The following is a 24,229-nucleotide window of genomic DNA, read 5'->3' as shown; positions in this document are numbered from 1 at the left end:
AGGGCAAACACTGTAGTGTGTCGGGCACTACAATTCAGAGCCCAGAGATACAGCCAGACAGCTGCGGCCGACCAATTTTCTACAGGGGTGGCGAGGCCTCCCGATGCGGAAAGAACAGTCTTTTTAATTCACGGTGGTGGGCAACTAGACATCTGTATGCAAAATACCACAAATCTGGACCCCTACCTCACACCATACATAAAAAATAACCCAAAGTTAATTCAAAGACTTTAATGTAAGAGCTAAAACCGTAAAACCCTTGGGAGGAAACCACACGTAGAAGACTTTGTGACCGTGGACTTGACATCAGTTTCCTAGATACGGAACCAAAAGCACGAGCCATAAAAGAAAGAACAGATCATTTGGATTTCATCAAAATTAAAAACTTCTGCTGTAAAGGACGTTCTCGAGAAAGTGGGGAAAAAACACACACAGAATGGGACAAACTATTTGCAAATGATGTATCTGATAAGAGTCCGGTGTCTGGACCATAACAATTAAAAGACCAATAATCCAATTTTAACACGTGAGGGATCTGAATAGAGACTTCTCCAGAGGAGACACACGGATGGCCAGGAAGCACACAAGAAGGGGGTCCACATCCCTCGTCACCAGGGACACGTGGATCCAAACCACAGGGAGACACGTCCTCACACCCACTAGCACAGCTGTCATTGAAAACAGAAAGTGGCAGAAACTAATAAAGTATTCTCTAAATAATGAGAAAACAAGAAGAAAACAGAACGTACTAAGTGTTGGCGAGGATGCAGAGAAATCGGAACCCGGTGGGGGGTGTAAAACGGTGCAGCCACTGTGGGAAACGGTCCCTCAAAAAGTCAAAAACGGAGTTACCGTGTGACCCGGAAATGACACCCCTACACGTAATTTAGTTCAAGGAGACTTGCAAACACGGGTTCACACAGACACTGGCACCCGGATGTTCACCACCGCGTCCTTCACGGCAGCCAGAAGGGGACACGAGGCCAACGCCCCCAAGCTCATGAACGTGTGATGTGTCCGCACAATGAAATGTTACTCAGCCACTGAAAGGACACAGCCTTGGGGACGTCTTGTGGCAGAAGCCGGACACCGCAGGCCACGGGTTACACAGTTCCCGTCCACGTGAAATGTCCACACCAGACAGATCTACAGAGACAGAAGGCTGACGGGGGGCTGCCCAATCTGGGAGAGGAGGGTGGGGGTGACGGCTCATAGGTACGGCGTTTCCTTCTGGGGTGATGGGAATGTTCTGGAACTCAGTTGGTTGAGCGTCCGACTTCAGCACAGGTCATGATCTCAGGTTTGAGCCCGCGTCGGGCTCTGTGCTGACGGCTCGGAGCCTGGAGCCTGCTTCGGATTCTGTGTCTCCCCCTCTGCCCCTCCCCTGCTCGTGCTCTGTCTCTTTCTCTCAAAAATAAATAAACTTTAAAAAGCTTAAGGTGGTGACTTTGATGTTATATGAATTTTGTCTCAATAAAAAAATACAATTGAAAAGGGAAAGTAAAAAAAGAAATAAAAAAATAAAAAAGGAAGGAAGTGAACAGAGAGTCGCAGATCTGCGGGGAAACAGCAGAGGGTCTAAGGATTGTGTCGCCAGAGTCCGGGGAGAGGGAGTGACGGGCATCCGGAGAAACGGTGGCTGACGACTCACCACATTTGGCACAGGACATAAACGTGAAACAAGGCGCATGACCTCGGTGGAACAGAGAGACAAACAAGGCCACGTCCCATGATGTGACGAACAGGGACGGTTCCCAAGGGCCTCACGCTGTGGAAGGAAGCCGCCCTCCACGGCTCACTCTTCTCGGGCGACCTTTACTGCGGCTGCTTTGGGCCTGTGTCTTGTCTTGTTCCGCCTACACGATGTCCCGGAGAAGCAGCCGTGGGAGGCGCGTCAGGGCCAGGGACAGGCGCCCAAGCGCGGCCTGAGGGGCTTCTCCGGGCGGCGGGCTGCTGAGCTTGGACAAATCTACATACGTGTTACAACCCACAACACCACACGCCAAAGAGCCAACGGCCTGTAGAGAATTGTAAAAACAAAATAAATAAACTTAAAAACAGGAGTTTTGTAAAAACCTGGACTCAGAGGAAAGGCGTCCGGGGGCCTCAGGTCAAGAAAAGGTGGAGAATCATCCTTGTTCGTATTTTGTTCTCATAAAAGTTATTTACACACGCACAGGACTGCATCGTTCGCGGAACCCGGCGTTCACGCCCACTGGGCCAGGTGAGTGCACGTCAGCTTGCGGAGAGCAGGGTCCCTGACACGCAGCCACACCCACACATGCGTGTGCACTCACACACACACTCACAAGTCACCCCCGCACACACCACCCAGACACTAGCACACTCACTCGCACGCACACTCATGGGCCTGCCCTCGCACACACTAGCATGCTCATACATGCAGTCACACGCTCACACATGCACGCGCACACATTTGTGCACACGCACACACGTGTGCGCGCACTCACACGCACTCACATGCACTCACACACGTTTACACGCACTCGTGCATGCACACGTGCACTCACACACACACTCGCATGCACTCACACGTGCACGCACACACACACTCGCATGCACTCACACGTGCACGCACACTCGTGCACTCATACACATGCTCACACACACACTCATACGAGGCCATCCCGGCAGGGCTCGTTGCCCGCCTCCCAAGTTCACGTCTGCCCGCACAGGCTCGTTGGCTGGGACAACGTCACTTCTGGGGCCGTGGCTACAGAAGGGCCCGGCCCAGGGAGGGGGGTGGGGTGCTGAGATGGGGCATTCCAGCCCCGGCCCCCCACGGCCACAGGCTCTCTCCGTGCCTCAGTTTCCTCAGCCCCAAAACTGAGACCCGAATGCCAAGGTAGAAATGGGAGGTATCCAGACTCCAGCCCCCAGGGAACAAGCATCACCCCTCAGTGACTGTCCCCAGGCACTGCGCTCGCCCCCAGCCCGCACCCTCGCACTCCCCGGGGGCAGGGGGACGGGGCAGGGTCACTGCCCCTTAGCGTGCGTGTCTGCACGACGAGGCTGGCCTGGCACGGAGGTGAGAGCAGTGTCCTAGTTTCACGGCAGCGGCTTCTCCCCTCACGGCGCGCAGACGAGGAAGCGTCGTGCGCCGGACCGTGTCCCCGAGCCACTGGGGCGTGGGGCCTGCTGGGTGTCGCCCAGTGCACCGCCCGGGGCTCACCGAAGAACGATGCCCATCCCCAGGGCAGCCATGCAGACAGTGCCAGAGCAGGGAGAGTGACAGGCCGACTGAGGGCCGGCCCACAAGGTGGGGGGCGGGGGGGGCGGTGCTGAGTCTGGTGCAGCCCCCGCTCAGGCGCCCACCCCCCCAGGCACGCCTTCCCACTGCTGACCTTGCCCCTCCCTGGAGCCCTCAGCCTCGCCCGCCCGTGAAATAAGAGCCTAGACGGGCCGACATCCCGGGAACACAAACCTTCCTTCCTCTTAAATGTGGAATATTTGAGATTCCACAGGACGCCCCATTGAACTTTTCCAGAAATATTTCCTGAGCAGCAAATTCTTGACCCTCCTTTGAAACGCGTCTTCCTTCTGCCCGGCTTTTCTGCTGCCCTTTGCCAATTCTGTGGCCCAGAAACCTCTCTGGTTCACGGGGAGGCCTACGTGCTTTCAAGCTGGGTTCCTGGAGGGCCCTCGATGAAAAGCCGTTGAGTTTTCAGCCTCTGTCTGTCCCAGGTCCTCTACGGAGACGGATTCGGAAGCTGGGGTCACCGCAGGAAACACCTTCCCCCCGGAAGCCCTCCCGATTACCACGCAACCCGGGGTCAGGGACCTGGCTAGAGACCTGAATTGCCCTCCCTCACCTCCTGCCCTGGGCCCACTCCTATGCATCCCTCAGTACCCAGCTGTGTTCTCGCCGCTCCCTGGCAGACTTCTCTGATGCCAGGCCTGAGCCCCTCTGCTGCCCACCGCGGAAACCAGTGGAAACACGATCCGTCAACACAGGTGGAAACCCTGCTTCTGTTTTAGCTGGGCGGCCCTACACAGGTTCCTTAGCTTCTCTTAGTTCGGTTTCCTTGTCTATAAAACAAGGCCGCAAAGTCCGTTTCAAGTGTTAAATAAGATCATCTTTACAAGCTTCCGGGCACAGCAGAAGGGCTCCGTGAAGGATCACGACCACCGCTGCAGCGTGACCGTGGGCGTGTAACCGTCTCTCTCTGCGTGGCCTTCCCCACCGGACACAGTGCGCCCTGCGGTAGGAAGCAAGTCCGAGCCGTGGGGCTGCCTGACTTTGCTGACGGGGCGGTGGCCCTGCAGCCCTGGGACAACACGAGGACACGGCTTCGCTCACCAGAATGCGAAGGATTGTTGGAAGGCTTGGCCGGGAACCGGGGCTCCAGTCCACGTGGCCACCTCCTTCCTTCCAGAGCGTTCCTTCGCACAGTGGAAAATCAGTCCTGGCAGCCTCCCCCTGCTGGAGGCGAGCTCCGGGGAAGACTGCTCCAGACGGCCCCGGGAACATCTCGGTCGCATTCCGGCTGAGCGCGCTCTGCGGCCCGCGGTGGCCGCCCTGACCCCGAGGCACCGAGGCTCAGCGCGAGAGGGCAGCTTGCATGGGGAGACACGGGCCTTTCGCTTTCTCTCCTAAAAGTCAGAACGAGAAGGTTGAAATGCTGGAAACCCTACAGTTCTGTCCACAAGACTTCCTTGGCCCTTTCTGTGTCCAGCCCTTGCTGGGGGTGGGAGAGGCTGGAGACCCGGCCCTGGCTCCAGGCTGGGTTGCCATCCATGTCCCGGCTACGAACCCATCGCTAAGAGACGATCCGATGGTCTTGGGGGCCACGTCCAGCCAGTCACGGCGACCGGGCACAGAGCGGCCCCGATCCAGCCCCGAGAGGGTCCGGCCCCATCACCCAGCAAGCCGGGCACTGCCCCGCCCACCTGCCTTCCGCCCAACCTGCCTCCTCATGGCAAAGCCTGGGTAGCTCATGGCAAAGAGCCCAAGCTTTGGCGACACGTTGACCTTCCCGTCATTCACTCGTATGTTGGTTCATTCATTCGTCCGCTCATCTCCCTGTCCCTCGGTGTCCTCGTCTGCCAAATGAGGATAATATCAGTAGCCCCCGCCCCCGCAGGGATGCGGTGTGAATTATCTCCGGGAGCGAAGAAGTCTCAATCATCATCTTTTGCCCTGAGCAAGACTGGTTGGAGCCACTGGGAGACAAAGTAGTCAGGCGGATGGGAAGGGACACGGGACTGTAGCTTTATCACTCAAAACAGAACCAAAGGCCGGATCCAGAGGGCACAGTTCGGACGTGGCACAGTAACAGCCTCCTGACGGCAGCCTCTGGGGTGAGGCCACGGCCTGGCCGCTCCAGCCGGCTGCCCCAAACCTGTGGGGGTGCCTGACTCTGCTGACGGGAAGGTATCCACGTGGCGGGCACGGAGGGTGCAGAGTGTGTTCGTGCGGCACGCTCCAGCAGGGAGGAACTCTCCTCCCGCAGGGGGCAAAGGGAGGCTTGAGTCAGGCCCCAGGAGGGTCGAGGCCAAGTCCCTCTTCGGGACACCAGCGGCGGGACGGCGCATTCCCCCACCCCCGTCCCACCCATCGAACAGGGCTGACACACCCACAGTGTTCGCTCGGAGCCAGGCGTGCATCAGAAGTGCACGGTAACTACCGGCCGTGACGATTCTTACCTCTGGTACTTACCAAGCCCCGCGACGTGCCCGGCCTGCTGCTGGAAGCCAAAGACGCAGCAGTCGGTGGAGCGGGTGCAGTCCTGTCCCCTGGGCCTCCCGCCCCCGCGCTGGGCGGGGGCTGCGGGACGTGGGGTCGCGCAGTGACTCCCTGTGCCTCGGTCTCCCTGTGCGGTGGTTGAAAGGATGCCACGACATAATGCGCGACGCGAGCGCCTTCCTCCCTCGGGTGGTGCAACGCCTCGGCTCTGTTCCTTCTCAGCCCCTGTGGGACACTGTGGTCCTCAGCGCTCCCACACGAATTGGAGGACCGGTTGGTCAGTTTCCACAAACCAGCCGGCTGAGACCTCGCCTGGGATCCACTGGGTCTAGGGACGACCTGGGAAAGGGGCAACCCGGCGCCTCGCCCGTCCTCAGACCTTCCATTTCTTCTAGAGATGCTTTGCTACGTTCGGTGAACCAGTCTTGCTTCTCTTCCATCAGATTTATTCCTAAGTATTTCACGCTTTTTGCTGCTATTGTAAATGGCCGTTTAAAAGTTGAGTTTCTGGGGCGCCTGGGGGGCTCAGTCAGTTAAACAATTCCAGCTTCGGCTCAGGTCACGATCTCGCGGTTCGTGAGTTCGAGCCCCGCGTCGGGCTCCGTGCCGACAGCTCGGAGCCTGGAGCCTGCCTCGGATTCAGGGTCGCCCTCTCCCTGCCCCTCCCCCACTCGCACTCTCTTCCAAAAATAAACGTTAAAAAAAGTAAAATAAAATCTGTTTCCAATTGTTCGTTGCCACCATATTAAAAACTTGGTTTCACATACAGACCTTGTATTCATTCCACAGCCTTTTGCTAAACTCACTATTCTAGCAGCTTCCTTGTAGACTCCAGACTCCCACCACATTTTCTACTGATTACCGTGTCGTATGTGAATAGAGACCATTTCAGGTCTTCATTTCCAATATGCATGGCTTTGGTTTCTCTTTATTGCCTCACTGCGCTGGCCAGCCTTCTGGCGTGATGCTAACAGAGGGTGGGGAGGGTGCTGTCCCTGTTCTTGGAGGCATCAGTCCCGCTCCACCTGGGAGGACGTGAACGCTGGGTGTCTGCAGGTGTCCTCGATCCCGAGGAAGTTCCCTTCGACTCCCAGTCTGCTGAGAGTTTTTGCCAAAACCGGACGTTGGATTCTACGAAAGGTGTCTTAGCTTCTATTGAGATGATCGTGTGGGTTTTCATTTCTCGCTTGTTAATGTGGTGAATTACACTGACTGCTTTTTAAGTGGTAAGCCAACCTCGTGTTCCCGGCATAAACCTGCCTCGGTTGCGATATGTTATCCTACGTATATATTACTGGATTCAATTTTTGTTTAAAAGTTTTACTCTTATATTCATAACAGAGATTGGCTTGTAGTTGTCTCACAACATTTAGTTTGGGCGTCCAGGTGATGGATGAGGGGAACTCCTCACAGAAGGAGTTGAGACATGCTTTCTCTTCCATTTCCCGGAAGAATTTGGGTAGAATTGTGTGATTTCTTCCTTAGAATTTTGGTAGAATTTTCCAACGAAACCACCGGGGCCTGAATTTTCTTTGTGCAGAAGTTTTTAACTATTAATTCAGATTTTTTTTTTTTTAATGGAAAAAGGGCTACTTGGGTTATCTTTTCCTTCTTGAATGAGCTTTGGTACTTTGTGTCTTTCGAGGAAATCTGTCCGTTTGCCCACAGCTAACTTGTTGAAATTTTGGCCGTGAGGTTCATACCGTTCTGTATGTTTCCATCCAGTATCTGCAGACTGTGGGCATCATCTCTCATTCCCGATACTGGTGGTATTGACAGGCTTTGCCCAAACGGAATCTCCGTCACTACTGATCTCCCACCTTTCTTCCCCTCCCTTGACCCATCAGGCCAGCTTCCAGCCAGTCACGCAGGATGACAGTGCGAGGGAAGATCAGCCGGGGCTGCAGACCACAGAAAACAGAAGAAGGTGGCTGCAACAGATCGCCAGTTTACTGTCTCAGGTAAAAGAGGTCAGGAGATGGGCAATCAGGAGATGTGAGGTTGGCAGAGACCCTAGATCCTCCTCTCTTTCTGCTTCAACATACTGTGGTATCTGTCTTCAGAGTCACAATCTGGCTGCTGTGGCTCCAACTAGCACGTCTGCATTCCAGCCAAGAGCGAGGGAAGAGCAGGGGTTGCAAGGGGTGCGCACCTGCTCTCCATGCCCCTCAAGGAGCATTCCGGGAGAAGCCCCGGGGCACCTGCAGCCCCCACGGTGCCTGCCCTTTCTTTCAGCCTGTCTGCTGGGGTCTCACCAAGCCCACCCCTTCCCCAGCTCAGCTCCACACCGGACTTCTGCGCCTCCTCCCCTTCCCACCAGAGGAAGCCTGGCTCCTTCCCTAACCGAGGCTCATTCTCCATCACTCTGCAGATGGGGAAACTGAGGCCCCAAGGAAAGGGGCCGACCCAGGGGCACTCACAGAGTTAGTGACCCAGGAGGGCGAGCAGGCCAGCCAGAGCCCTTGCGGGCACACCCCGTCTGGCTCTCTGAAGATGGCATCGGAGGGGATGACAGATGGATCCAGGACCACCCAGCGAGCCGTCTCGCGGCTACACTGCCAGGCGCCCCTGAGCCCTCCGGAAACATGGCTGTTGTCCTACTTATTGTGAACACCCTCTCGTTCCCTCCCCACACGTCCCTCTGCCCCGACACAGACCAGATGGGGCGCTGAGCACGGGGCTTCTGTGAAGGTTCCTTCTGTCTTCCCAGGAGGCACTGCCCCCCAGCGCTACCCACCCGCCTTCCCATCTCCCAGGGTGAGGGCACCGCTGGCCCCTGGGAGGGCAGTTGGGTCCCCCCATCTCCTCTGCTGGGGGACACAGGGACAGATCATGGGACTTAAGGGCAAATGCCATGAGAGCATGGGCAGGACCCACCATACCCATCATCAGGGCTGCAAACAACTGGAAAAAGCATTTGAGGAATGTAGAGCAACCTCCCGCCCATTTGACAGGTGGGCAGGCTGAGGCTCCCAGAACTGCCTTGTCCAGGCTGGTGTGGCCACAGGAGTCAAGTGGCCATGAAGCCAGCAGTGAGCAGAGCTGTGCCTGCCACCCGTGCCTCTGCTGCCTCCCAGCCACCCTGCCCCGCGAGAGTCCCTTCCAGGCCTCACTGTCCCGCCCGGAGCCCTCACTCCCCCTCGCTGTCCCCCCTCCTGGACCAGCTCCCCACCCCCCCCCCACGGGCCCTCTGCCCCTGATGCCCTCACAGGTCACTGAAGCCAGGAGGCTGAATTAGAGCCTTTTGCAACCAGCCAGTGCAGAGAAAGGGTCCTTTCAAGGCAAGAAGGCTCCTGAATGCAACTCAGTTCTTGGAAGTCACTTTTTCCTTCTCCGGAGCTGAGAGGAAAGCAGGTCCCCAGGCGCCGGCCCTCCCCCGCTGCCTGCCGGCAGCCTGTGCCTCCTGGAAACCCAGAGAGCCCGGGCTGCCTCCCAGGCGGGGCGTGCTGCTGACGTGGCCTCCAGCCTGGGCCACCACGGGAGAGCGTGGGGATCTTCCAAGGAGCCCAGCTGGGAAGGGACTGTTTGTGCCGAACTGCCTGGGCCCCTCCCGGCCTCCAACAGGCTGTCTCTGGGGGCTTTCTGGGCAGGGGGCTGCCCCGCCCCCACTGTCATTTGGTCCTTGGGTACTTGGACCCTGCAGGGCCTCCACTCCAGGGCCCCCCAACAGCCCTGCCTCCCCCCCTTCTTCCCCGAAAAGCCCGGGGTTGCTGCCTTGGGCACCCACCTTGTGTGGGTCAGGGCGGAAGAGGGTGACCCGGGTTACTCAGCAGTACATGGCTCACCCCAGAGCCTGTGCTCCCGTGCACGCCCCCACCCCCCCCCACCCCCCGGCCACCGCCTCCCGCAGCTGAAAACAGACTCGGTGTCAGTATCGGGGACTTGAGGGCACCTGAGCAGGAAGGACCCAGAAGCCACCTGGCCCGTGTGCAGCGCGCAGATGAGTATCCAGAGGCCCAAGGTCGGGAGGGGGGGTGTCCCGGCCTCACACAGCAGGTTGGTGACAGGGCTGCGACACGCCTGCCATGGCCTCCTAACCCCGGCAGGCCCCGCACCTCCCTTCCAAACGGCCTGGGTGCTGGAGGGAGACAACCTCACCAGGGTCTGGTTTCAACATGCCACGATCGCCACTGGTGAGCAATGACTTTTGAAATAAATTTCTGGGTGAACCACGGCACCAGGAAACCTCCGAAACGGCCTGTGTCTGCTGGAGGCTTCTGTCCCGTCTCCACCTCGAAAACTTGTAAACGATTCAGTGGCTGAAGACGGCACAAATGCCCTGCCTGCTGCCACCCCGGCCCCCCGCTGAAGGCCGCCTGGCAAGCAGGGCCCGTCGCTGAGGACCCCGCACTTTCCAAGGCTGTTTCTGCTTTGACGTCGGTTCTCGTCCCACACAGTAGCGGAGGGGGGCAGCTCCTCCTGTCTGCACACCAATCCTTCCCTCCGTGTTTAAAATCAGCTCCAAGAGAAGCAGGCGTTTCAAGATATTGTGAGCCGGAAGCGCCACTTGTTATAAGGTTACATTGTTGCGATGCCCAGGCGGGATCACACAGTACATAGCACCTGGCTGTCCCAGGTTCAACGGCCTCTTGTAGGGGGAAAGGACGGATGGATGGGTGGAAGGAGGGAGGGAGGGAGGGAGGGAGGGAGGGAGGGAGGAATGAGGGAAGAAGGATACATAGGCGAGTCGATGATGGACAGGTGGATGGATCTTTCTGGAGTTCACAGCCTGGGGCGGGGAAGGAAACAAAAGCCAGGCCCCACTGCACAGCAGGAGTGCAGGAGGCACTTTGCTCGTTTGCATGAGCCACACAAGTCCCCCATGCCGAACATGGGAGTGTTTGTGCCATGGACTCAGCCGTGATCAAAGTAGGGGGGACGGTAGAAAGAGCCTGCATTCCGGGGTCTGAGGGGCCAGGCCGAAGCACCATGGCTGTGATTACTTCCTGTGTAACACAGCAGGTCATTTGCTTCTCCTGCTGTTTGTCTGATGGAAGTAATTGTCCTGTTTGCGATGCCATCCTGGGTGTTGAGAGAGAGAGAGAGAGAGAGAAGGAGGAGGCACTGAATGTGCCTCAGATGACAGCTTTATCCTCCGCCATGGGAGTACTGCAAACATGGGGGAGGGGCATCAGCTCCATCCTGCCCCTTGAGACTCTGCTTTCTTCCTGGAGGGCCTCTCTCTGGTACCCCCACACCCCGTGAATCTCTCCACGCAGCCCATGGACATCCTGTTCAAGGCACCCCCCTGGTGGACACCCAAGCCCCTCTCGATCTGCTGTTGGGGCAACGCTGTCCTGGGCCTTGAGAAAAGGAAGCAGCAAACCTCACTCCCCTTCCTCCTCACCCCCATTTCTCTCTTTGATCTTCTCGCCAAAGTGGAAAAAAGAAAATTAATGCTACGGAAGGAATTTAAAACGATCAGCTCGGTCTGACTTCCTACATGGGCCTTCCTCGCTCAGGAACCCCCAACTGCCATGATTTTTTTTGTCTTCAGAAGCAGGGTGTCCAACTGCAAGCCCCCTCCATGACCTCCGCCACCTCTCGGGGGGCACGTCAGCATTGCTGCTGACCGCCCCCCACACACTGAGTGCCTGGAGCTGGACCCCTGGTCCCTGGGGCACTGGGGCTCTCCCCACTCCAGGCAACCCGCCTTCCCAGCTAAGGACAAACCACCTTCCTGAGCCAACCCCACCTGGCCAGCATGACCCCAAGCGTGCTGCGGCCCAGAGCCATTTGCAAACCATTGTCACCGTCAGGGGAAAACAGACGCAGAGATTTGTGTTGTTAAATCTCATAATAATCATAATTTTTAAATGGGCCTGTCTTTTTCTTTGATCTTCTAGCAGTTTATTTGTATTATATTTTACCAAAGTGCTGGTCTGGACCGACTGGAACCTCTTGAAAATGGCCCTTCCCCATAGATCATTTGAGCGGGGCTGCTGGGAACACAGAGGGAAGTGGGCCATTCGTCCTGAGGGTCCCGCTATCACAGGTCTGTCCCCATGTGGGGACTCGGGGTCTCTCGTTCTCAAACAGCACAAGGTTCCTTTCCCTCAGCCCAGCCCTCCCCACACCGGACCGCCCAGCTCAGGGACCTACCGGGAGGAAAACTGAGCTCATTCAGGACGCTGTCTTAGCGCAGCTCCCCTGGGCCTCGGCCCCCAGCGACCCTCCGTGCAGGCTGCGCGAAAGGCCCCGGGGGGCCAAAGGGGTGTGGAAGACCCGGCCCGTCATCTGTCCCACCCTTGGGAGGACAGTGCGCTGAGCCCCAGCAATCACGTCTCTCCGGAAGGAGGGCAGTTTGTTTATAGACAGAGGAAACTGTCGGTGAGGCTGGCGGCCTCTCCGTGGAGTCGCGGACAGCCTGCGATGGAACCCTGGTCACGAGACCCCAGTCCAAATGGCCATGCTGGCCGTGCAGCCCGCGTGTCCACCTCCCAATGTGCTTCCCCACCTGCGGCGGTGGCCGCGGCCCCGGCCTCTTGGCTCTGAGACGCAGTACAGTGCGACATTTCAATCACGCGGCCCTGCACACGGCAATATGCTTCGCTGCACCTCCCGAGCACCTATTGGGGTGCCGGTTTCTGATTAAAGCAAGTGCGTGTCCCCCGACACACGGAAGAAACTGAGGCCCAGGGAGAGACCTGTTCTGGGCAAGATCACAGGTGTTCGTGCCAACACCGGGACCTAGGAATGCCAAGCAAGATCTCCGGTGATTGTGGCCGAGAGGCTGACGTGACACGGGCCGTAAAGCTGACCCGGAGTGTGGGGGTCCCGGGCACCATGTCAGCTGGCCGATCAAAGGCCGGCTAGACAGGTATTTCTTGAGCTGCTGGGGTGAACCAGGCTCTGGGCTGGACTCCAGGGGTACAGCCGGACAGAACCCAAGCATCTGCTCCCAGAAGCAAAAGTGGGCACAGCCCGCATCATCCCACACTGGGGAGAGGTATTTGAGGTGAGGCTGAAGGGAGCAGGGAACAACTGGGGGAAACAATATTGCAGAAAGACAGATACGCTGCTCCCCGAGCCACGAGCAACCCAGGGGCCCCCGCCTCCTACATGGCTCATTCCCAAAGCCACCGCCCCCTGGAAGCCTCCCTGATTCATCCCTCCCCAGGCTGGGTGTGGCACTCCCCTGGGCTCCCACAGCCCTGGCCCCTCGTCCCTAGCAGCCTGGGGGCAGCCTGGGGGCAGGGGCTGTGTCAGAAGCAGCCGCACCCAGAACAGGCAGTGGAAATGCCGTGTGCACCCATCGCATCCATCATTTCAGAGGCCTGGGGCCAAGTGAGAACCCAGGATGCGGGTTCGCGGCCGCCCTTCCCTGGATGGCGAGCTCCCAGCGGTCAGCTTGGCAGGGCTCACGTGGACGGTCCACCATCAGCTCCTCCGGGGCTGGAGCAGGACTCTGCCCCCAGCAGGTGCTCTGCGAGTATGCGTGTCATACACGAAGTGAGAGCCCCCAGTGCACGTGGACAGGACGTCGCGCTGGGGATTCTGTTTTCTTACTGTGCAGCCTGAGTTCGTTCGGGCGCGTGTTTTTGGTCAATCTGTTAAGGATGACAAATATCAAGATGAACTGTTATGAAACGGACACGTGCACGTGGCCACCGCCCAGGTCACAAGTACAGACCGCCGCCCGAACCCTGCAGTTCACGCCCGTCCCGCCCCCGCGGGCGCCCGAGAGCGCCCTGGCACCTTCCGTCTGGCGGGTGTTTCGCGAGAGTGCGTCGCAGGTCAACTCGCGTCTGCCTGAGGGCTGATAAAGTTGAGCAGCTTTTCATGGGTATTGATCATCTGAATGTTCTCTTGGGAAGTGTCTTTTTTAAAGTTTTTTAACCCACTTTCCTGTTTTTTAGACTCAAACGCTTGGTCAGTCGCGGGCACGGCCATGAGCTCCCGCGTGCTGGAGCCGGCTGGCTGGTTGGTTCTCTCTATGGCGGCTTTGGTGGACTGACATCTCCATCCGTCTACGGTCCAGTCGACAGCGTGGTCCTTCGTGACGCGATCGCCTGTGTGCTGGCGGGGAACCATTAGCCGAGGTCATGAGCACCGGGTCCTGTCTCCTCCCGAGACTTGGTGTCTCTCCTTCAAGTCCGAAACTGCGATCCTTCTAGAATGGAGCCTGGGTATCTACAGTAGACAAGGCTCACTCTCCCCACCGCTGACCCCAGCCAGCGGCCTCTCATCCACCCACATGGGTGTCGACGCTCCCACGGCTGTGTTGCCTACCTGGGGTCCCCCCTCCCCGTGTCCGTCCTGCCGCTTAGGGACAGGTGTCGGTGCCAGGCGGAGGCCCTCCAGCGAGCTCTGCCCCCTCAGGTCGGCTGGTCTTCGTTCTCCAAGTTTCCACGGGGTTTGCAAGCACCTGCCAGGTCCCCCCGAGGAAGACCCCGCTGGGGTGTTCCTGGCAGTGCCCTCCTCCCTTCCTCCCTGCGCTTTGCAGAGGCTGTTCCGTTCCCAGAACTCCCGGTGTCCCTACCACGGACAAGGTGTTCTGCTCCCCCCTCACGGGTAAGACGGCCGAGGTCACAGAGGACACCTTCACCTGCCGCTCACACCCAGGAGTGGGGAGGGGGCCCCACGTGCGGGCTGCTCCCCCCCTCCAGCCGCTACAGCCGGCCACACCGCTTAGCCCACCAGCACCGCGCAGGGCCAACCCCAGCTGCCTGTCCCTTTAGAAACAGATGTAGATACACGCGTGTGACGATGCAGACCGCCCTGCATTCAAGCATGTGGATGTATGTGTGTGTACATGCTTTTACCTATGGAGGAATTTACAGATACAGACACGTGTGCTGCTAGAGGTAAGCCTCTGTAGAAATGTGTAAGTTCATGTACACGCATGTCTGCACATGTTTATGTAAATGTATTGATTGATCTAATAAAATTACTTTTAATTCTGTAATAAATTCTATTTAAAAATATATTCGTTATTTACGTATGCAATCCTTTACCTAACTACATGTTTATTTACAGATTTGCATATATGCACATCTATACACACACATGTTTAAGAACCACAGGAAACAGATACACGTCAGAGACACAGTGGTCCTGCCTCCCTGACCGACCCCGACAAGGGGCCACTGTGTCAATAGGGCTTTTTCGATTCTTTATCTGTGAAGTTGAAAGTGAACGTAGATGGATGCCAGCCCCCCCTCAAATTCCCGCAGTGGGTAACACAAGACAGTGAATAGCGGCCCTGCCCATCTGTTTCCAACAAAACATGAGCTTATGTTTAATAATTGTCATCAAAATTAATTTTCCTTGTACTTACATGGTTTTTTTGGTCAATTGGGTTCTAATAACAAATGTAGGGATAACTAAAGAAAAAAAAAGTAAGGTATTAGAATATAAATAAGGATCACAGAACTTTTCTTTTTGAATCTGTTTCAATTTACCTCATTTTGTGCATCACAGAGTGGGTCTGAAGACTCGGAAGTCATAAACAGCGCACAATTTCCAATTCAGCAATTGGAATCTAGATCCCGTGTGATCTGGTTTGTACCAGATGAGGACAGATACAATTTCCTGCATTATTTTAAATGTCAACATTTAAGAAAAAAATTGTCATATTACCATGCAACACCGTTTAAACTTGGGGTGATAGCTGGGAGCCCCGCTTTAAGATGTGTGAGGAAGCACCAGGGGCACCTGGGGGGCTCAGTCAGTTAGGCATCCGACTTCGGCTCAGGTCATGATCTCACGGTCCGTGGGTTCCAGCCCCGCGTCAGGCTCTGTGCCGACAGCTCGGAGCCTGGATCCTGCTTCGGATTCTGTGTCTCCCTCTCTCCCTCTGTCTGCCCCTCCCCAACTCTCTCTCTCAAAAATGAATGAACATTAAAAAATCTTTTTTAATTTTTTAATTTTGTTTCCACACTCACCTGGGGGGCAGGCAAGAGGGAGAGTCAGGGAGTCCTGCCCCGGGCCCAGCCGTGGCCAGTGAGACCCCACAGCACATTTGGGTTATTTAAACTGCTAAGGGTGGTGATTTATCATAGCACAAGACCCCACTGCACCGTTTCTGCCCGGGTGGCACCGAAATGCCGTGCCTGAGTTCCAGACGCGGGTTCCCACTGCCCCTCCGCACGGCCACCTCCCACTCTGCACGCCCACAACCTACTTCTCCACCCACCCCACAGCCAGGGTCGGCGACCGCGGGGACAGATCACTGCTCCGGCTCAGCAGTGAGACCTTCCCCGTGGCCCCGGCGGTCCTGGGCGCGGCTTCCACGCTAACGTGGAGGGGCTGCAACCAGCCTCAGAGGCGTTGGGGTGGGGGGGTCGGCACACAACAGCCTCCTCCTTGCAAGAACGATGCGTGGGGGAGGCACGCCCGGGGCTGCCCTGCCTCTACTGCGTGTGGGGTGTGACCTGGACGAGCCCCATGATCTCTCTGGGCCTCAGTCTCTTCACCTGTGAAATGGGAACGGACACACGGCTGCTGTAGGGACTGGAGCTCCCTGACCAGGCCCCGCACGCCTCCCCCAGCGGCCGGAGGATCGGGCTGACTCACCCTCACAGCTGCTCCTTCAGAGGAAAACGGCCCTGGGTCAGCGCCTGCCCCGGGGCTGCCCCCCCCCCCAAATCCAGAGCACCCGCGGGTACAAGCTGGGCCTGCCTGGGTGGCTTGGTTCACACTCAGAGCTTCTGCGGTCCAGGCCGAAGCGTGACTCCAGCAGAGACCCTGCCCTGTCCTGGGAACATTCCCAACAAATCACACAGCCACAACCCCTGTCTCAGGCTCTGCTTCTAGGGGACCTGGGTACAAGAACAGCCGACACCTGTCCTGTGTTTCCCGAGTGTCATTTGCCACGGGCGGCCCAGGAGCTACAGCCCGTTATCCCACGTCCCTGGAAGTGTCTCGGGGCGTCTGATAAGGGGTGCGGGCTGACTGCAGGCACCCAGCTTGTTCCCTGCCTCCTCCAGCCACCCTTTCACGGGGGGCACCTCCACACCGCAGAGAAAACCCAGCTCCAGGGGCTGGAGTTAGATTTACGATTTCATTGTTTTCGGTTACTCGAGAGTTGCGATTACAAAATCTCCGAGTTCTCTGTGTTGTTTTCCGGCCTCCATGGAAACTCCACATGTCTGTCATCAGCTCCAGGGAGGAGTGGCTGGCTGGGCGCCCCCAGGCCCTGCCCCTGCCAGCCCTCAGGGCCCTGTAGGGCAGCAGAGGCTGGGGAGGGAAGGGACCCCGAAGCAGCCGGTCAGCCCAAGGACACAGGAGTCACTCACTCAGAGAGGGACATCCCCACTGTACAGGTGAACAAACTGAGGCTCAGAGAGGGGAAGAGACTTGCCCCAAACCCAGGAGACCAGTCTCAGGACCCACCGCAAAGGGGACCACGTGGGCATGTCACCCGAGGTGCGTGGCACCTACTTCACATTAGAGCTGCTGTCCGTGTCCCTGCTGCCACGTGGCCACAGCCAGGGTCGGCCAGACCCTCATGGCCGTGAATGCTTGAGGGACGGGCTTCCCTCCCATCCACTGTCACTGGGGCTTCCTGAGCGGCTGCGTGACACAGAGGGGACACGGGGCGGCTTCAGGTTGGTCAGAGGACTCCCGTCCAGCTGGGATGTATCCAGGGACTCCAGTCTGTTCCGACAATGACCTACAACCACAGGCAGGGCCAGTGGCCCCCAGCCGGCTAATAACGGCACAGATATTGGGAATGTGCCCTTCCTGCCTCTCCTAACCCTAGTCACCCTGGGGCCGCCTCGGAGCCCCCTGAAGACAGAGCAGATGCCCCCAACTTCCGAGCGCATGCCAGGGCCGGGCATTTCTGCAGACAGGGATCTGCATCCCGGTGGGTCGCCAACTGGGGGACAGTGCTGCGGGGTGGGGGGGCCCGTGCAGACCGTGGTCACTCGGGCTGGCTCTCAAGCCCTCAGAGCCTGAATTCTTCTGCACACTGAAGGGCAGCCCTGTTCTGGGTAGAGTAGCCTGGGGCAGGACCCAGGACCCCCAGGCAGGGGGCATCTCCCACACCCAAGTTAACTCTTTTTTGATGCAAGAAAGAGAAACCAACTCAACCAACTCTACCTGCAGCCAAAACAGAGAGAGAGAGAGAGAGAGAGAGAGAGAGAGAGAGAAGCTCTTGTCACAGAACCCACGGCCAGGGATGCGTTCCTCGGGAGCTCAGGAACCTTCTAGAACTAGGCACTCTGGGAACCTATGGGACTCTGTTCGCTTAGGTTCCTCCCAGCGTTTGGCCTCATTCTCTCTAGATTGAATCCTAGGGCAGAATAAGTCACTGGCACACAACCCCGGGTTTCTGATGGGCCGGTCTGCCCCCAGCCGGGAACACAGCACAGCCTGGGTCAGGGCACACAGATGAGCCTGGGAGAGGCGTGGGGTGGAGAGACTGCCACTGGGGGGCCCAGTGAGGGACCCCGCCTGCAGGCCCGGGCCAGGTGGGCTCCAATGGGGAAGTTCCCTGTGGCCGGCCCAACAGGAAGGCCAGCCACCCTGTCTCAGGGGCTCCATCGACAGGGCCCCTGGGTCCCTAGCTGCAGCAAGGCCCTCGGAGAGCCCAGAGGGCAGGCTGCCTGGCCGACAGCAGTTTTTCACTCAGAGCAAGAGGGAGCTTGAGTTACAGTTTTTCTTCCTGCCCAGAAACGGCTCCCAACCCTCCACGCTGGGCCTCTGCTGAGCCTCGGCGGGGCAGAGGAAGTGCACACGCAGCACTTGGCCAGTGGTCCAAGCACAGTGCTGGCTTCCCGGGGACCCCCCCTGCCCCCTGGCCGAGGGAGGGACCTGCCGGCTCCCGCGGGGACCCCGGGATGGAGCAGAGCCCGAGCTCGAGGTTAAATGGGGTGAATCGGTGCCGAGTATGGAGCTGGGCCCTGGCTGCAGAGAACAGTCCTCACTCCCGTCCAGCCTGGGCAGCGGGGCTGAGGGCCCTGCTCCAGGCGTCCGGCCTGGTGATTAAACAGGCTGTTTAAGAAACGGGGCATTCCAGGCCACAGTCTCCGGGGCGGCTGAGGTGTTAGAAGCTCCTTTCGCTTCATCCCTGCTGTTGGAGCTCTGGGCTGGGTCTGCCATCGGGGGTGGCTCACGTGGAGCTGTGGGACACCCCCCACCGTGGCTCCAGATCTCAGCGGGGGGGGGGGGGGGGCTTAGGACATTGCTGGGGCCCCATCTCCTCGTAAAGTACCCACAGGAGCAGTGAGAGCCCTTCATCCTTCCTTGTCCCGTGTGCACACGAGCCAGACAGCCCAGGGTTCCAGCTCTGGGGCTGCCATTCACTGTGTGGCCTTGGGCTAGTGTCTCGACCTCTCTGTGTCTGATTCCTCATCAGTACAGAGTGCCAATGAAGACCCCCTCCTCTGGGGTTGCTCAAGGATGAACGGCAACAAGACGGAGCGGGGGACCCCGTGACCTCCGCCCACCCCCTCCTCCACCTCCCCTCCCCCCACTGCCTCCAGGGCCACAGAGGAAACCTCGGAGGATCTCCGTCCACCCGAGATCAGCCCCGCCATCTGCAAGCACAGGGTGGGAGACAGCGGGCAGCAGGGGCCACTTCCGAGGCAGCCTTCTCTGCTCTTTGCCAGTGCCCCTGCACGTCCCCTCTGCTCAGGGACCCTCCACCTGACCACCAACTCTGCAGATTCCCACCTGAGCGTCTGGTGCTTTGGGCTGGCTCCCGGGTCCCATCTGCCGGGCCCAGGGCTCTGTGTGGGCAGGCGTGATGCTGTTTTATGGTGTGAAATATGTTTGGTCCTCATCCATCCTGGCACAGAGCTCCTAAAACTCTGGGGCTTCTTAAGTGATGACAGTGACAAGGTGTCTTATGCGAGTGAGGTGGCCTCTGGAAAGCCCCCGAGGATGGGGGCTGGGGGAGGAACCGACCATGTGACTGGAGGGTCTCCCCCTCCCACCCCTGCACCTCGGAGGGAACAGGGGCTGGAGACAGACCCCTCGGCCAGGGCCAGTGATCCCTCGGTCGGGCCAGGGTCATGAAGCCTCCGGGACCCACCCCCCAGCCGACCCGGGGCCGCGTGGGAGGGCTTCCAGGGCGGTGAACGCGGAGCCGCGGAGGCCACGAGCCGGGGGAGGGCGGGGAGCTCTGCACCTTCCTGTGCACCTGCCCCACGCATCTCTCCCGTCCGCTCTTCTGGTGACAGACATCCTCTCATCATAAACCAGCGATCCAGTGCGCGACACGTTCACCCGAGCTCTGCGAGCCGCTCCGGCCAACGATCCAACCCGGGGAGGGGGTCGTGGGACCCTCTGCTCCACAGCCAGTCGTCCTGCAGCCCAAAGGGGAGGGGGCGGCCCTGGGGACTGAGCCCCCGCCCGCGGGGTCTGACGCCATCTCCAGGGAGCCAGAGTCGGACCGAGTCAGATCTGGGGGACGCTCAGCCAGGGTCCACGGAGAACTGAGTTACTTGCTTGGTCGTTTGGAAAACAAAACCTCCACTGATCCCCCCCGGAAGGTGGGTGGCGTGGACGCTGGGGGACACGTCTGCGGCATCTGGGAGCCGGGCCGAGCCCCACTGCCGCTCGTGGATGAGGAGCAGAGACCCAGCAGGAGACGGCCTGCCCGGGGTCACACAGCAGGTAACTACGCAAAGCCCGCTCTCCCGCCCCTCGTGTCGCGTGCAGGGGACGGGTGTGGGGGGCGCGTCTGACCCCGTCCGTCGATCCTCATCCCGATCTGCTCGGGCCTGGGCCCTCGCGCCTGCGTGTGACTGCGGGTGCGTGTGTCTGCGAGGGTGAGGACAGGGGCGCACAGGCCAGCGGCCCCAAGGCCCAACCCCTGTGTTCACGCTCTGACCTGCCTCCCCCGGGTGTGGGCGGAACCCACACCTGACTTTTCACCGGCAGGGTCCACGGGGGTGGCGGGCGGCCGCGTCCAGGGGAACGCCACGTGGGACCGCGAGTGGAGCAGCTCGCGGCTGTCCCCCTCGCTGGACGCGGGGAGTGTTCTAAAACGCCCTCAGCCTTTGTCACCCGTGCACAGGATCTCGTTTTACAGGTCGAGCCATTCTGGAGACGGCCACGTCGAGACTCATCACAACAAACCGATGGTCTCTGGGAGGAAAACGTCCACAGCCCCTCTGCCGGCACATCCAGCTGCCGTGGGAACAGCCGGTGGGGTTTCCTTCCGGGAGCGGGGAGCTGCCTCCCCGAAGACTCTGCACGAGGCAGGAAACCCGGCTGTCTGGGGTGGGAGCCATCCCCCCCCCCCCCCCCCCGGTGCCCGGACCTGGGCGGGGAGCACCGCCGACGGCCGCTGCAGGAGCCGCCCGTGCAGGCTTCCGGTTTCACAGGTGGAGGGCCTGGAGCCCAGCACGGGCGAGGGGTTCGCCTGCGATCACACAGCTGACCGGAAGCACGACGGGGAGATTCCGGATCTCGGCAGCCAGGCTCCACCAAGACCCCTCCAGCCCCAGACACAGACCAAAGCAGGTGGCGCTCTGGAAATGACGGAGCTCACACCCCCCTCAAATAGCAGGGACAGCCATCGTCCGGCATCCCTGCCGGATGATCCTGCGGCTTCCACTTACATTACCCTGGTGACAGGGTGCTCGCTCCCCGAAGGCAGCGTGTTCTACTTCTTCTCAGCTGTGCTGCCCCGGAAGTGTTTTCTTTTAGGGACTGAGCAGAAATCTGTGCCCAGTCTGGTTCCCGCACGTCGCAAAGTCTCACTACGGAGGGAGGCACAGAACGAGCTGTTGTGTCCTCCACTTGAGGCCCCTGGGACTGCCTCTCCTCCCCTACTTGAGCCCCGACATTCAGCCCCAGCCGCTCCTTCTGGGCACGGCTGCCTCCCCGGCCGCTCCCTAGCCCTCAGGGGCCCCCAGAGCTGCTGGGAGCTGGCAGTTCCAGCATTCTCCCTGAGACGCCTACTGCCTGGCAGGGGGGGCGGGGGGAGGGTGGTGGGTGCTCTCTGCACCCCACAGCCAGAGGGACCTGGAGAGGAGGGGCTCAGAAAGGGGCAGGGGTCCCAGCACACTGAGGGTGCCCAGTACGTGTGGGTGTGTGCGGAGGACTCGACCTCATCAGCCAGGGAAGATCGATACCCTACCTGGTGCCGTCCGCACAGTCCTGCTTCCCGTGGCAAAGGAGCAGAAACACATAGCCTCTTCCTGTCTCCCTTCCTTCCTTCCTTCCTTCCAACCACGTTGGAAGAGTGTTTTTCCCAAGATATTTAATCCCCCGAGCAGCCCTGTGATTGTTTCTCTTGGGCCCGTTTTGCAGACGGTGCCGCTGAGGCCCAGGAACCCAAGAGCGGCCTGCGGTCTCACGCTGCGGGTGGGGCAGAGGCGGCCACGCACTGCTGGTAACACTTTATGCCACTGATGTTCCCGCAGAGGATCAGGGCGGCGGGCCACAGAAAGAGAAGGAACCAATAATACCAAAGCAGACAGCCACGTCCGGCACTCCCAGAGGTGAAGAGGACAGAGAAGTTTGCCAGAGATGCAAAGCACCGAGTCCCAGAGACCTGAATGCAACTCGCTTCCGAGCTTCCTAGCAGCCCTTGCAAAAGAGGGAACCGCGAAAAGCTACCTGCCGCTCACGTCCTGAGGACCCGACAGGCAGTCCGGGCTCCCACGCGCTCCGTGAAAAGCAGTTTGTCACCTGCATCCTGGCTAGGGTGTCACACAGGGACAGAATGGCCGGGACTTCTCCGCGAGCAGAAGCTGCCAGCACAGAGCTCAGGGGAAGGCTGGGCCGGGCGCTGGCTGGGGTGGAGCAGGGCCCAGGGGGCGGACCCCACCGGACGGTGGAAAGGACGCGTGGGTGTCTGCGGAGGCCGGAGGACGCGCTTCAGAGCATGGGCGTCGGGGTGTGTGGGACCCCTGGGCGCCCGAAAGGGCTCGCCCCACCCCCGCCCGCACACACAGCCACGGGGCCTCCGTCACCCCCGCCTCGGAACCCCCAGCTGTGATGGAGGAATCCGGCCAGTTCTCCCTGAGGTGTCTCCTCATCTTGCAGACCAACGTCTGCATTTCTTTACTCTTTCTGTTAAACAAGAAACCGGTATTTTCATTCAAAGGATGAACAAAATAAAAAAAAGGGGGGGAGGGCTCTTGAAAGGAAATTTGCCCAAGAATTAAGCCCTACTGACTACCCTAAGAATTTCCAAAGCTTAAAACACCGGCTACAAAGCAAAGTCCTGGGGCAGAAATCATGGGCGGGTGGTGTAGGCACTGCTGGTGCCTGAGTTCTACCGGATAGTCCTGAGCACCAGAAAGGGGCCGCCCCCGGCCGGGGACTGGAGACAAGGAGAGGACCCACGGCCGGCGTGAGGAGTTCAGCAAGGGGGCCGAGGGGGGCAGCTTCCCTGAGGGCTGGATTCCTCTGGGTGTTGAAGGGCAGGAACTGGCCAAGCAGAGAAGAGGGAAGGGCAGGTGCACAGGCCCAGAGGCGCAGCATCTCGGCCACACACACCAGCTGGACAGCAAGTAAATCGCGGCCGCTGAGCCTGCTGGCCCCGCCCCAGGTTTCTGTCCGCGGGTCTGTGGTGACCCCGCAATTCCACACTTCCCACATACTCCCAGGCAAGGCCGACCCTGCGTGTCAGACCACGTTCGGAGGAACAAAGGTCTGGAGCTCCCTGTCCAAGGCACTAGCCACCAGCCACGTGCAGCTATTTCAACTTGGACTACAACTGCACGAAGCCAGAAGTTTGGTTCCTCAGTCACAAGGGCCACATTTCAAATGGCTAGTGGCCCGGGGCCACCACGCCAGACAGTGCAGGCCTGGGGCAAACCGCATTGTTGCAGAAAGTCCCGTTGGGCGGAGCAGGTCTAGAGAGTTCAGGGGGGAGGAAGGAGCTGTCCAGGCTAGAGTCCTGAAGGGCAGGACCGAGGGGGGCGCTGAGCTCGAGGGCTGGCCTGGTGTGGAGGGCCACACAGAGGAAGGAGGGTGGACTTCACCCAGGGGTCCAAGGATGACTGCCAGGCATCACGCTCTGGAAGCTGGCCATCAGAACGGGAGGTCACCTGCGTAATCGTTTCCTTCACAGCTCACAGCCCAGGGCCCTGGACGGCAGCGATCGTGGAGTTAGTCTACGCAGCTAACTCTTCTGCTAACAACTATAAACTGGGATACAAAGAACAAGTGTTCCCGGGTACCGGAGAGGGATCAGAACCAGGTGTAACCTGGAAGGTCTATCCCTAACAGAAGGGGAGGACACTGCCCGGGCCGCGCAGTGCGTGGGGGTAGAGATCAGGCAGAAAGACCCCTGGGACTCGCCGCCCTGAGGAGCCCACGGACGGACTTCAGCGCTGCCATACCAACTGGAAACGGAGGGGCAGTCCTGGAGAGAAGGGACCAGAGGGAGGTGCCCCACAATCTGCCTATGAGCCCCCCTGAAACCCTGGATGCCCCCTGAATTGCACCGAAGCAGGCTGAGGGAAGGAAGGTTCTGGACAGGAGCTAGAAGGCGGCTGAGCATGGCCCACAGCCACCGCGTGCCTGAGGGGAGAGCGTGCGGGATTCAAGTCCTGCAAGCCCCCCCCCCCCCAGAAAGGCCCATCTTAGAAGTAAGACCCATCCCAGGAC

At 59.2% G+C, this 24,229-nt stretch overlaps 2 protein-coding genes across 3 annotated transcripts in view; both read right to left on the bottom strand.

The window, feature by feature from the left end:
- Positions 1–3,225, bottom strand: part of GPR78 (G protein-coupled receptor 78) — a 29,050-nt gene extending 25,825 nt beyond the window's left edge. Inside the window, 1 exon segment of the mRNA XM_045056758.1 lies at positions 3,194–3,225. Coding sequence (XP_044912693.1) covers positions 3,194–3,225 — 32 coding nt within the window.
- A 6,336-nt stretch (positions 3,226–9,561) lies between these two features.
- LOC109499301 lies at positions 9,562–19,795 on the bottom strand. 2 transcript variants are annotated; one of them, XM_023253463.2, is made up of 2 exons: positions 13,406–19,795; positions 9,562–13,257 (listed from the first exon to the last, which is right to left on the bottom strand). In XM_023253463.2, the coding sequence occupies exon 2, from the start codon at positions 10,726–10,728 to the stop codon at positions 9,802–9,804; it is 927 nt and encodes a 308-aa protein (XP_023109231.2). In that variant the 5' UTR covers positions 10,729–13,257; positions 13,406–19,795; the 3' UTR covers positions 9,562–9,801. The 2 variants fall into 2 exon arrangements, with proteins under 2 accessions (XP_023109231.2, XP_023109232.2); XM_023253464.2 differs by having other exon boundaries at positions 14,988–19,795.
- Positions 19,796–24,229: the final 4,434 nt, after the last annotated feature.

Source organism: Felis catus, chromosome B1 (assembly GCF_018350175.1).
Source record: "Felis catus isolate Fca126 chromosome B1, F.catus_Fca126_mat1.0, whole genome shotgun sequence".
Classification (NCBI taxonomy): domain Eukaryota; kingdom Metazoa; phylum Chordata; class Mammalia; order Carnivora; family Felidae; genus Felis; species Felis catus.
This window is presented reverse-complemented; position numbering and strand designations above follow the sequence as displayed.